Raw genomic sequence first — 12,440 nt, 5'->3', positions numbered from 1 at the left:
ATACGTGGCATTATGCGGTAGCATTTGGTGTCTCCTGGCTTTGGGTATAAGTCCTCTGAGAAAGGAGGAGGCGCTGATGGGGTTGACAGGCAATGTCTGCGCCTTCCGCGGGCTTGGCAAACACAGTTGGAAGCTAATAGAGTTTGAGGATCCCAGAGTCGCTATAAGCTTCAGACTTACCGCAGTCCCCACAGACATCTGAGGAACCATATTATGCTACTGGACTTAATTTTTCTTTATATCTGTGCACATAGTAAATGTATCCATAATGTCTACATTATACATGTATTTGTAACATGTACATGTTAAGCCCCAAATCAACTGTCAGCAATAAATAATACAATGGTCGCTAATGATAGGTTATGGCTTTTTAAAAAACCCTCACCTGAGCATATGTTTTTATTAATTTTTTTTAGAGAGACAGAAAGAGAAAGAGAGAAAGAGAGAGAGAGAGAGAGAGAGAGAGAGAGATGTGTGAGAGAAACATCAATCAGTTGCCTCCCATACATGCCCCAACGGGGTTGAACCCACAACCTAGGTATGTACCCTGCCTGGGAATTGAACCCACAACCTTTTGGTGTACGGATGATGTTCCAACCAACTGAGCCACATCAGCCAGGGTAGTTTATGGCTTTTTTTTAATGATCTTGGCAGAATTCTTGTAGGTGACCACTCTTCAGAGTTTAACATAATAGGAGACACCCGTGGGAGGGTTGGTGGGGAGGACAACCCGGAGACTTTCTGTGTGATGCTCCAAGGGTCAGGAGGGAGTATTAGCTCAGGTGCCTCGAGCCATGACACTTTGGTCAGCCTCAAATGGAAATGAATCTCCAAAACTTTGTTTTTCAGAGACATTTCTACCAGCCCATCTGGACACTGGTGGGTGCTGGTGCCAAACAGCTGTCCTCATCTGGCCGTCCCACAGCGAGTGTGATTCCATCTGGTGTGCAGTGGATCAAAGACAGAGTGGCTGAGCTGAACCCAGACAAGAACTGCATCCGCACAGACACCGGCAAGGAGGTAACCGCTGGGATCCCTTGGCTTTTGTTAATCTGAAGGCGTGTCTGACAGGCACAGCTATTATTAAACTGGTCAGCTTCCTGGTGGGACAGTGGTATATATAAGTGTGTATGCATGTATGTGTGTGGTAAATACTGCTTGAGAGGGTAGAGTGTGTGGTGAATGGAGGGTGGGACAGATGGAAGGACTGAGGATGTTGAATTAATAAACAACTAAGACAAGTATTTGTGGACACCCACTCTTTGCCCTATTGCTTGGCACAGTGTCTTGCATCTAAATGTTTACTGAACAAATACTGCTATGTGTTAAAATAGCAGGCACCTTTCTCCTTTTCCCTTTGGAGCAGCCAGCTTCTCTCCCTGACAGCTGGCCCCCCAGAGGAAGGAGATGTTGGAAAATATCATCCCAGTCACACTAGGGGGCGCTCTGCCAGTGCAGTAAATACCCATGTGACTGAGCTTTGTACCAGAGCTCAGGAGAACTGCAGCTGCTGGAGCATGAGGCTCAAAATGGATCAGCATCATTTAGAAGTCTCCTTCCACCCCCCACGACCCAGGGGTCAAAGCTTTTCAGAAAGTGTTGTCCCTGCATTTTATTAAGGGGATGAGAGCAGATGGTGAGACCACAGGCTCAGAAGCCATCTGCAACATGACGTCCCCTCATCTGCTGCTGAGCCCAGGACCATGGCAGGCAGTGCAGCCACCATGCTGCACCCTGCCTGCTCCAGGCTCCCATGGTTCTTGGGCCCCCAGGGTGCTATGGGACTTAATACCTTCCTTATTCCTTGTTCTTTCTGTAGTGTGGGAGAGAATGTCTTCTCTCTCTTGTGAGGAGAAACCCTTCAACTATTCGAAGATGGTTCTTATAGTCTATGTCAGTATTCTGTTCAGATGGGTTTGTCCCCTTGTCCCCACTTTTCATCATCTTCCACGGTCTTCAGTCCCTTCATGACCCTCTTTCTCCTACTTTAGACATCATCGGACTTGTCCCCTCCATGAAAAAGGCTCCCGGAAGAGGAAGCCACTCTGCAGAACAGCCCTCCCACAGTCAGATGCTGCCTAATTTAACATTTGCCTTTGTAGCGACAGTTGCCACAGGCTGATTCATGCTGGGCTTGGGGTCAGTTCAAACCTTTGGGTCTTTTTTTTTTTTTTTTCATATGATCCACAAGACAGGCTTCTCCCATCCTAAAATAAACAAATAATATTTAATATATTATTTAATACAATATACATTTATTTAAGTTAAAATTCTTATGTTATTTCCCCCCTGTTGATGAACTTTCTTATTTCCCCTGCATCTCCAGGAGGGCGGACTGAATGAAACACAAGATTGTTCTCAGTTCTCAAGACTGAGCGTTGGGGCTCATTTCCCTTGCCATCTGCTGCCGGCTCATGGGGCCAGGAGAGCTGTGTCTTATAACCCACATCAGCCCTCTGGTAGAGCAGTGTCTGCCCCCTTGATCACACCCCTTTACATTATAGGAAACACTCAGAGCCCTTTGTGGTTGAGCTTGTGCTCATTTAAAGATCATAATCTTGTCTCATCTCGGAGAATGGAAGGCATTGGTAGGTGTTCTCACTTCTGAGCCCTGGGTAGACCTCTCAAATGTAGACCTTAGGGAACTTGCAGTGTCTTGTTTTAGGGCTGAGGAGGAAGTTGGTGCAAGATGGTAGGACTTTATTCCAGGATTTTTAAGGCAAAAGTATTCCATAGTCATATCGGAAATCTGCGTATAGCATCTCATGGGAGATACCTTGTCAGTTGTGTAAAGTGGTTGTTCAAGAAATGTTGCTGTTATTATTTGTAAGAGAATACACGAAAAAAAGGAAAAGGAGATATTTATTGAATATCCACTATGTGCCGGCATAGTTATTGGTGAAAGCAGGGTTGCAAAATGAATCCATGTCAATGCTCTTCTTTTTCCAAACTACAGTAGATGAGCCTGGAATGTTGAACTGGACGAACATCCTGTTTGCTAAGTTGTTAGTTACCTTCCCCGCCCCTGGATAAAATTAGAGCATTTACCCATATTTAGCCTCTGGAGAGGTCTGTACTGTTCTCTGCAATTGCCCAAAAGTCTTGTGTACAAGTTTTTCAATTCCTTAGGGTTTAGGTCATCTGGCCTGGAAACTTGAACTTATCCAAACACTTGAGGCTTTCTTTTTATTCTTTGCTACGTTAGGGTTTATTCTCCCTTACTGATTTTTTATAATCTTAAGCTTATCTGTTATTATTACTCCTAAAAAATGATCAATATTGTGCTCTACTAGAAACATCAGGGCACACACAAACCAAAGGCTTTTCTTGTTGACAGTGGGCGTATGTTTTACCTGTAGATCATCTCCCCTGGACCTCATGCTACCTCTGACCTCAGATACCCTGAAGATTCAACACAGTTCCCCCAGCCATTTAATGAGCCCAGTACACTTTCCTACAGAACAAGAATTTCAGGCTACCCGTTGTCTATGGATAGGCAAATCATAGGGATGGTGATGTATATATTATTATCCACTTCGATAAGTTGTATTTTCACATGCAGCTGGAATCAACCACCCATCCATTCATTCATCCAACAAACATTACTGAGTTCCTCACTTTAACTTGGTGACTCTGCTAGATTCTAGGAATATAAGGAGTAAGACACAATCTTTATCCTCGAGGAGTGTTTGATGTGGTGGGGAGGATATTACTGTTATATCGCTCGACAGGTGCTATGAAGCATCATGTGCACTGGGTTAAGACTGAGTCATAGGAAGGCCTCACTGTGGTCGTGACCACGGAGCTGATCTGGGTCCCAGGGCAGGACCTCTTCAGTGACTTGCTCCTGTTGCTCCCCAGCGTGAGTCAAGCCTCCTGCATCTTGGAATTCCCTCTCTTTAACTGCGATCTGCACGGCCGTGTGCTGCGCTTCTCTGTTTAGTAACGGAGAGAGACCGTCATCACCTGATGTCCTTTCTGGGCCCCTGACTTTCATTGCAATCTCACCTTCAGCTTCCTAGGCAGGTCCTTTTACTTTACATCTGCTGACTTTTTTTTTTTTTGCTGACTTTTTTTTTGCTGACTTTTTTTTTTTTGCTTCAACTTTTCTTCCTCCCCATTTGCAACCCACATTTCTATCATAATAAGTAGGGAGACTTTTGCTCCCAGCATGAATAATCACAATACCCATATTTAAGGAGGGGACTTTTAAGTTCCAAACAGATCATTAAATAATATGAGATACACTTATCACTTCCTTTTCAATGGCCTTCAAAAGAGCAGTTTCTCAGTTATGATATCAATCCATCCATATGACAGGCCAGATTTGCTAGGGATTCACACTTTACCCTATTAAAAGAAAAGGGATTATTTTTAAGATTAGAAAGTCATTCCCCAACATGAAAAAGTGTTAACACAAGCCCTGCACAGAAAGCTGTGGCCTCTTTGCTGTCATTCTCCACTGTGTGAAAATATAGGAGGCGCAGCTCTCAGAAGCCAGGCAGGTTATGCAATGTTTGTGAAGCAATGAGGTGTGAGAATGATGGGCGTGATGCCAGACTGGAGCCTGTACCGGCCCCCTACCACCCCCCTCAACACACACACACCCTGCCGCACCACCCACAGCCCCAAGTCATTCACATAAAAAAAATGGAAACGCTGTGATGGCCCCACTCACCTGGGGCCTGAGTCAGTCCTGGGACTGCCACTGTTTGGTCTAAATGGCATTGCTTTGTGTTGCAGATCTCCTACAAATATCTCATTATTGCTCTCGGAATCCAGCTGGACTATGGGAAGGTACGTTTAAATGACTTCTGTGTTCCCTGGCCTACTTCTGCCAAGATCAAGCACTGCCTTGAGTGTCTTTATATTCATTTGACAAGAAAAAGTACTAAGAAATCCTCTTCTAGTTTTATTTCTCAGCAGTCTTTTTATGGTTTTAAAAACGTCTTATCCGAGATTCTGTTCATGATAACATGATCCAGCTCTAAGCTTTAATCATAAGTCAACATGTCCATGCTCTGATGGGAATTCATGCAAAAGAGCAGCCTTTTCCATACTTACAAGAAAACTACCTTTCTATGTGGGACTGAGTTGGCGGTATTGCAGGTTAAACTTTCCTTTGAAAGTAAGATTTAGATTTTGAATTTCTAAGCAGACTTTAAGGATAGAATGCCAGCAGTTAGTTGATCAGGAGCTGGAGAGAGGTTTGGGTTTTGCCCTGTGGCGGCTGAGTGTTTTTGGTCAAAGTGACCAACGCAATATAACTTCTACCCTGGAAGTTCCTTCGATCTCCCTTTTCCATGAGCTAGGGATCTGGATGCTGTCTGACAATTGTGACATTCAAGCTCAGTTTTCTAAAACATCATGGAGTAAGTCAGTAATTATTATGATTTCCAGAAGTTTGTTGGGGACGCTGGGTGAATAGTTGGAGCACATAAAGCGGAGTGACACAGGCAAGGGCCTCATCCGAGTCGGTCCAAGAAAGACTCATCTTTGAAGTGTGTTTCTGCGTAAAAACCCCCCAAACCATGACATGTCCAGGGTGGGGGTGTTGACAGTGTCCTGGGGCATGTCCTGAGATGGTTCGAAGAAGCCATGTGTTGGTGTGAAGGTTGTGATGAGTTTGGTCATGGTGGCTTGGCCATGAGTCTCACAGAATGACAAGCTGTGGAGTAGACTGTGGAGAAGGTGCCAGTTACACCTTCTGGGAGGTCCTTGTCTCTCACAAGACCCCAGAAGTGGTGATGCAGCACAGATGGCGCATCTCCACGGTAACCCCTCCCCCCCCCTGCCCCCCGGAGCCCCTGTGCCGCCTGAGAGGACTGAAGAGACCAGTGCTGAGAGTCCTTAGCAGCTTTTTGCAGCAAACCAAGAAATAATATTTAAACTGCTAATATTACAGCTACTTGAACCGTAGCAGGAGCTGTGATCAGTAATCAGAGGAATAGTTGCCCTTGTCATTGAGGGAGATGGAGGAGATCACAGGATCCTGTTTCCCTGAGACCAGAGGGGTTGGTGTCCACCCTGGAGGTGGCCTATATTCTGGACAACAGCCTGGGAAGGTTCTGAAGGACCAGCCCATCTTGATGACTGTGTTTTTGAGAGTTCCCTTCTCTTGCTGGAAGAAATGGTGCTTGAGTCTCTTACCTCAATCTGTGCCATTTTCGTTGGAGGCTGTGAACCTACAGCATTTAAGACAAGTACCCGGTTATCTCACTGGCAGGAATACACTACCACTTACAGAGCATCACCTTGGGAGGTTCAGTTTTTCTCAGCACTTGACACACATGGACTCATTTACTCCTGCCAAGAGCCCTACGGAGCTGTTACTTTTATCCCCCTTTACAGGTGGTGAGCGTAAGCTTTTCAAGCCTCAGTGCCCACCGAATCACCCGTTAAAACCGATTTCTGGGCTTGCCCGTGAGTTCTTGATTCAGTAAGTCTGGGGTAGGGGCTGAGAATGTGCATTTTCAGGCAGGTTCCCAGGTAGTGCTGGTGCTGCTGGTCCTGAGACCACACTTTGAGTGGCTTAGAGATATTAGTTAATTTACCAAGGGTCACCCTTCTTCTTCCCAGTGAGGCAGCTGGCTCTCCAAACACAAATATGCCTGGATTCTTGCCTTTACTCCGATGGTGGGAAGAGATGTTTTCAAATTATGGTCTCAAGGCCAGGGAGGCAGAGGGGCTTCTCTGGGCTGAGTCCAGTCTGCAGCTTGGGTGCTACACCCACCTGCCTGCTGCATTGTGTGTGAGGACTGTGGGCTAATAATTGTACTCAAATGCTTGTGAGGCTGTAGAAATGGCAAAGCAAGTCATTTGCACTTCCGTTAAACATTTATTTTTACAGTTTTCATTCAATTTTGTTTTATATTGGTTTCAGGCATACAGCTTAGTGGTTAAACAATCATATGCTTTATATACCCACCTGGCACCATTCATAATTATGAGAATATTATTGACTTTATTCCCTATGCTGTGCCTTACATCCCCATGACAGTTTTGTAACTACCAATTTGTACTTCTTAATCACTTCAACTCTTTCACCCAGTCCCCAATCCCCACCCCGTTGGGCAACCACCAATCAGCTCTCTGCATCTATGAATCTGTTCCAACTTTGTTTGTTTGTTTGTTTATTTTGTTCTTTAGATTCAACATATAAGTAAAATCATATGGTAAAAAAAAATGTGTTTTTTGTGTGTGTGTCTTTTGTTGCAGATTAAAGGCCTACCTGAAGGTTTTTCCCAACCCAAAATAGGGTCTAACTATTCAGTTGGTACGGTAGAGAAGACGTGGAAAGCTTTGCAGGACTTCAAGGAGGGCAATGCCATCTTTACCTTTCCAAACACTCCCGTAAAGTGTGCTGGGGCCCCGCAGAAGATCATGTACTTATCGGAAGACTATTTCAGGAAGGTATGTTTCCTTTCCAGGGACAGGACAGGGTGGGGGAGTAGACGGTGCTAATTTGCTGAGTGCCAGAATTCCATTTTATCCATGTCAAGATACTTTTTCTTATTTCTAAATTTTTGTTACATATGTACAAAATTATATAATTAGAAGTTCATAAAATAGAAAAAAGGAAAAAGACAATCATAATCCAATTGTTTTAATACAGCTGGTATCATCAATTTGACATGACTTCCCATTTTTTTCTTATGCATGTTTTTTTTTTTTTTTTTAAATATATTTTTATTGATTTCGGAGAGGAAGGAAGAGGGAGAGAGAGAGAGAAACATCAATGATGAGAGAGCATCATTGATTGGCTGCCTCCTGCTCGTCCCCTACCGGGGATCGAGCCTGCAACCTGGGCATGTGTTCTTGACCAGAATTGAACCTGGGACCCTTCAGTCCACAAGCTGATCTCTATCCACTGAGCCAAACCGGCTAGGGCTCTTATGCATGTTTTTTTAGACATGGTTACAATCATACTGTACATACAAACTAAGTTTGTATGATTATTAAATAGTCTTTGTAACATACTTTTTAAAAAATATATTATTATTGATTTCAGAGAGGAAGGGAGAGGGAGAGAGAGAGAGATAGAAACATTAATGATGAGAGAGAATTATTGATTGGCTGCTTCCTGCATACCACACACTGTGTATTGAGCCCGCAACCTGGGAATCAAACCATGACCTCCTGGTTCATATGTCAATGCTCAACCATTGAGCCACGCCAGCTGGGCTGTAACATACCTTTTAATGTGTGTATAAAAGTCTCTTGGGGAGGTATGTTAAAGACTGCTTAAATATTTTCATATAGTTAGACAATTAGTTGCACATTGATCATTTTTATACATAATAATATCCTCAGCTCTAGTTTAAGGTTATGAATATTTTCTGGCTCTTATATACATTTTTGGAAGTATAATAGGAAAAAATGCCAATTCTAAAGGGAAAAAAATAATGTTCGCGTAGAACTTCAGTGGAAAGATTTGTCTCTTTCCACTAAGATGCTGTTTAGAGACATTGCTCACACACCCTCTGTGTCGGGTCTGCAGCCCAAGAACACGTGGTGTGAAGCTGGGGCAGCTGCCCTGGCCCTCCTGCCCTCTGCAGGGTGTCACTCTAGGTTTACTAAAGCGTGGTCCCACTCGAGACGGTGCAGGTTCAGAGCAGCCTGTGGTTCTGTAAAGGGACAGGTGAGGAGAAGGGGAGGGGATGATGGGACGGAGGAGATGTTGAATGTGCGCTGAGAACCCAGCACTGGGAAGGCTTCACCTGAGTCATGGAGACCAGCACCAACCCCACGGGTGGGGAATTAAGTCATCATTTCTGTGGGTAAGAAAGGCCTGTCTGGGTTAGAGAATTTCCGGGTTGGCAATTTGAGGCTCTTACCTAACTTCTTCTAAATAGTGAGATCCAGGTGAGCAAATCCTACAAGGAGCTGGACAGAAGAAAAAGAGACTAGCTGTTCCTCCTGGAAATTCTCTTTGTTTAACTCACCTCCCAGCTCTTGGGCGGTCTGAGAGACCTTCCTGAGATTGTAGGTGTTGGGGAGAATACCAGCCTCTCTGAGACCTGAGCAGCACTGGGGTGTGCGAGCCAAGGGGTCATGCCTTCGTGTCGTTCACTCCTGTCCCTCAGCGCCGAGAACAGACTGGGCAGCTCTAGGACCTCATCACATCATTACTGAGTGAATGAGCAAATGAGTATATGAGAAAACAATCAGCTCTGTTTTCCCCTAGAAGAAATCTCACCTCTGGCCTTCAATAGAACAGTGCCCACCTCAACCCTTTGGTTCAGGTGTGCACTTAGTTGCTGTGTTGCTGACAGAAAATAAGACGGAGGTAGTGGATTGGTCCACACCTCACCCCACCAGGGCAAAGGAGAGAAAGCTGGCGAGGTCTCTTCTGAAGGGTTTAATTCTTGTCTCAGTTGAAAAACAAAACAAAAGGTGGCTGGAGTAATGCTTTGGTGTTGGTTGTTTCTATTCTTTCCTTTTTCTCAGACAGGGAAGCGATCCAAGGCCAATATCATTTTCAACACTTCCCTTGGATCGATTTTTGGGGTTAAGAAGTATGCAGATGCCCTGATGGAGATCATCCAGGAACGGAACCTCACTGTGAACTACAAGCAAAATCTCATTGAAGTCCGAGCCGATAAACAAGAGGCTGTGTTTGAGAACATGGACAAACCTGGAGAGACCCAAGTGATTTCTGTGAGTGGCGAGGTTGAGCTGTCAGGTGAACAGTGTTGTGGATGCAGGCGTCATCATGGCTCCCACTTCCCTGCCCATCACCACTGTGCACTGGGGGAGGCTGGTTACAATGAGCATCTTAGGACAGTGATGGAGGAGGGTGGACCAACATGGGTGGGGAAGAGAGAGAGGTAGGAGGCTGTGTTCATGGGAGGGAGGAGGGTTTATCTACTGGTACCAAGTAGATTTTTATCCTGTGTTTTTTAAAAAAATATATTTTATTGATTTTTTTATAGAGAGAGAATCGATGAGAGAGAAACATCGACCAGCTGCCTCCTGCACACCTCCTACTGGGGATGTGCCCGAAACCAAGGTACATGCCCTTGACCAGAATCGAACCTGGGACCTTTCAGTCCGCAGGCCAACGCTCTATCCACTGAGCCAAACCGGTTAGGGCTTTATCCTGTTTTATGTCTCTGCTTTTCTTGGCACTGAGCCACTTGAAGCAGTCAGATATTTCACAACTTCAGTTACAGCCGAGCGTTCTGGAAGGGCTTCCTTACATGCAGGATCTGGTGATTGATGGAGTTTATAGAATGGGAGAAACAGCCCTGATTGTGGTTAGTTCAAGAACGACAGGGACGTCTCTCACTCTGAAGAGGCTGTCTTTTAAACATCTTTCACCTGCGCATGAAAGGAAGCACTTAAAGCCCTTTGAAAGATCTGATGGAGCAACCCCCTGCTTGGGAAGGCCTAGCCTTTGTACATGGCCTTGGCTTCTCTGTGTCTCACTTTCTTCTGTGAGTGGGAAGAGCAGCACCTTTGTAGCGGAGGGTGAGGAGTAAAAACAAAATGAAAAGGCGGCTGGAGAAGCATGCATGGAGGAATCCTTTGTTTCTGTCATTCTGGCAAGAACTGTTAGCAGCGAGAAAACAGTGCACAGGCGTATTTTATTTATTCAGCATTTTTAGAGGTAAGAAAAGGTTCCGTGAAAATGAATTTTGAAGGAAATCAAAGATTAGTCTCCTAAACATCAAAACTTTACATTATAAGCTTTTAAGTCAAGTTCTTTCTAAATAAATTGCATACATCTTGTTTTTTGTACGTGAGTGTATTTAAAATCTTACTGATGACTCAAGGTCATAATTTTTAAATACTTTTTTTTTTCGGAAATAATCTCAACTTAGGGAAAGTTGCCATGATAAAAATAGTAAATGTATAAATAGTATAAACCTGTATATAGTCTTTACCTAGATGAACTTAATAGAGAGTTTTATCCCATTTGTCTTATCATTTCATTTCTCTCCCTCTCCCCGAAGCATTGAAAGGTTAGTTACGTACATCATAGCCCTTTGCCCCTAAATACTTCACTGTAAATTTCCTAAGACATAGGGGTATTCTCATACAGCTATCAACTTAGCATATTTAGCATGGATACAGTATTTTAATCTACCATTGGTACTCCAGTTTTGTTTTCAATAGCATTTATAGTACTTCTCCCCTCTAGGACAGAATCCAGTCTAAACTCAGGTATTTCATTTAATTGTGGTATCTCTTTAGTCTCCGTGAATCTGGAATGTTTCTTGTGACACTGGCATTTTGGAATAATACAGCCCCCTTCCCACACTTTAATTTTTTTGATAGAATGTTCTTCATTTTTGGTTTGTGTTTTGTTTGTGTTTTCTTGTGATTCATTTCAGGCTATGATTTTTTATTTTACTTTATTATTATTATTGTTATTTTTTTTTGTTAATCATCACTTGAGGGTATTTTTTCCCATTGCTTTTCAGAGAGAGTGGGAGGAAAGAAGGGAGGAAGGGAGGAAGGGAGGAAGAGAGGGAGGAACATCGACTGATTGCCTTACACACACATCCCAACTGGGAGTGGGGAGCAAACCGCAACCCAGGTATGTGCCTTTGATTGGGATTCAAACCCGTGACCCTTGGGTACTCAGGCTGATGCTCTAACCACTGAACACACTGGCCAGGGCCAGGTTATGAGTTTTAGACTGAAATGCTGCTTATGCGATGTGTCCTTCTAGGGTGAAAGCACACTGTGTTCAACTGCCCCTCACTGATGATGTTCATTTAGACCAGTCAAGATATGAACCAGTTTCTCCATTATATAATTTTTATTTTTCTCCCTTGCTACTGATAAGTCTGTAGGGAGACACTTTAAGACCATGTAAACATCCTATTTCTCATTAAAGTTTCCTCCTGGATCTAGCATCCATTGGTGATTTTTTGCCTAATCTAATCTCTACTGCAGTGGTTGCAAAATGATGATTTTCCAGCCTTTTCTCTAATTTTAGCAATAGGCTCTTGGCATTCTGTCAGCAAAAGCCCCCCTTCTCTCTTTATTAATTCATTATTAGTAAGAACTCCTAAATTCCTACTTTCCTCCCAGTGTTTATAATTCATCATTATCTTTAATTACTTTGGTGCACAAATTGCCCCAGATTTGAGGAGCCCTTTAGATGGCTCCAATGTCCTCGTGACATGTCCCCATCGGATTTTTGAGCACTTTCTTACTTTCTGGTGTCACAGGATTCCCAGGCTGAGTAGCATCTATTTGCCCCAGCTCAAGGTCAGTTATGAGTAGTTCATATTCATACAGTTACTCTCCTAGGGCAGTGGTCGGCAAACTCATTAGTCAACAGAGCCAAATATCAACAGTACAACGATTGAAATTTCTTTTGAGAGCCAAATTTTTTAAACTTAAACTATATAGGTAGGTACATTGTTATTAACTTAATTAGGGTACTCCTAAGGCTTAGGAAGAGCCACACTCAAGGGGCCAAA

General features: G+C 43.8%; 1 protein-coding gene across 1 annotated transcript in view; it reads left to right on the top strand.

The window, feature by feature from the left end:
- The window catches only part of SQOR (sulfide quinone oxidoreductase), a 40,641-nt gene that overhangs the window by 15,497 nt on the left and 12,704 nt on the right, over nucleotides 1-12,440 (top strand). Inside the window, exons 3-6 of the mRNA XM_070423493.1 lie at nucleotides 850-1,020; nucleotides 4,744-4,797; nucleotides 7,219-7,413; nucleotides 9,451-9,660. Of these exons, the coding sequence (XP_070279594.1) occupies nucleotides 850-1,020; nucleotides 4,744-4,797; nucleotides 7,219-7,413; nucleotides 9,451-9,660 (630 nt within the window). The remainder of the gene's footprint in view (nucleotides 1-849; nucleotides 1,021-4,743; nucleotides 4,798-7,218; nucleotides 7,414-9,450; nucleotides 9,661-12,440) is intronic.

The sequence above is a fragment of the Myotis yumanensis genome, unplaced genomic scaffold, assembly GCF_028538775.1.
Source record: "Myotis yumanensis isolate MYYU_CA2020_CCGP unplaced genomic scaffold, mMyoYum1.0.hap1 SCAF_1, whole genome shotgun sequence".
NCBI classification, from domain to species: domain Eukaryota; kingdom Metazoa; phylum Chordata; class Mammalia; order Chiroptera; family Vespertilionidae; genus Myotis; species Myotis yumanensis.
Note: the sequence above shows the minus strand (reverse complement) of the source record. Positions and strands in the feature narration are given on the sequence as shown.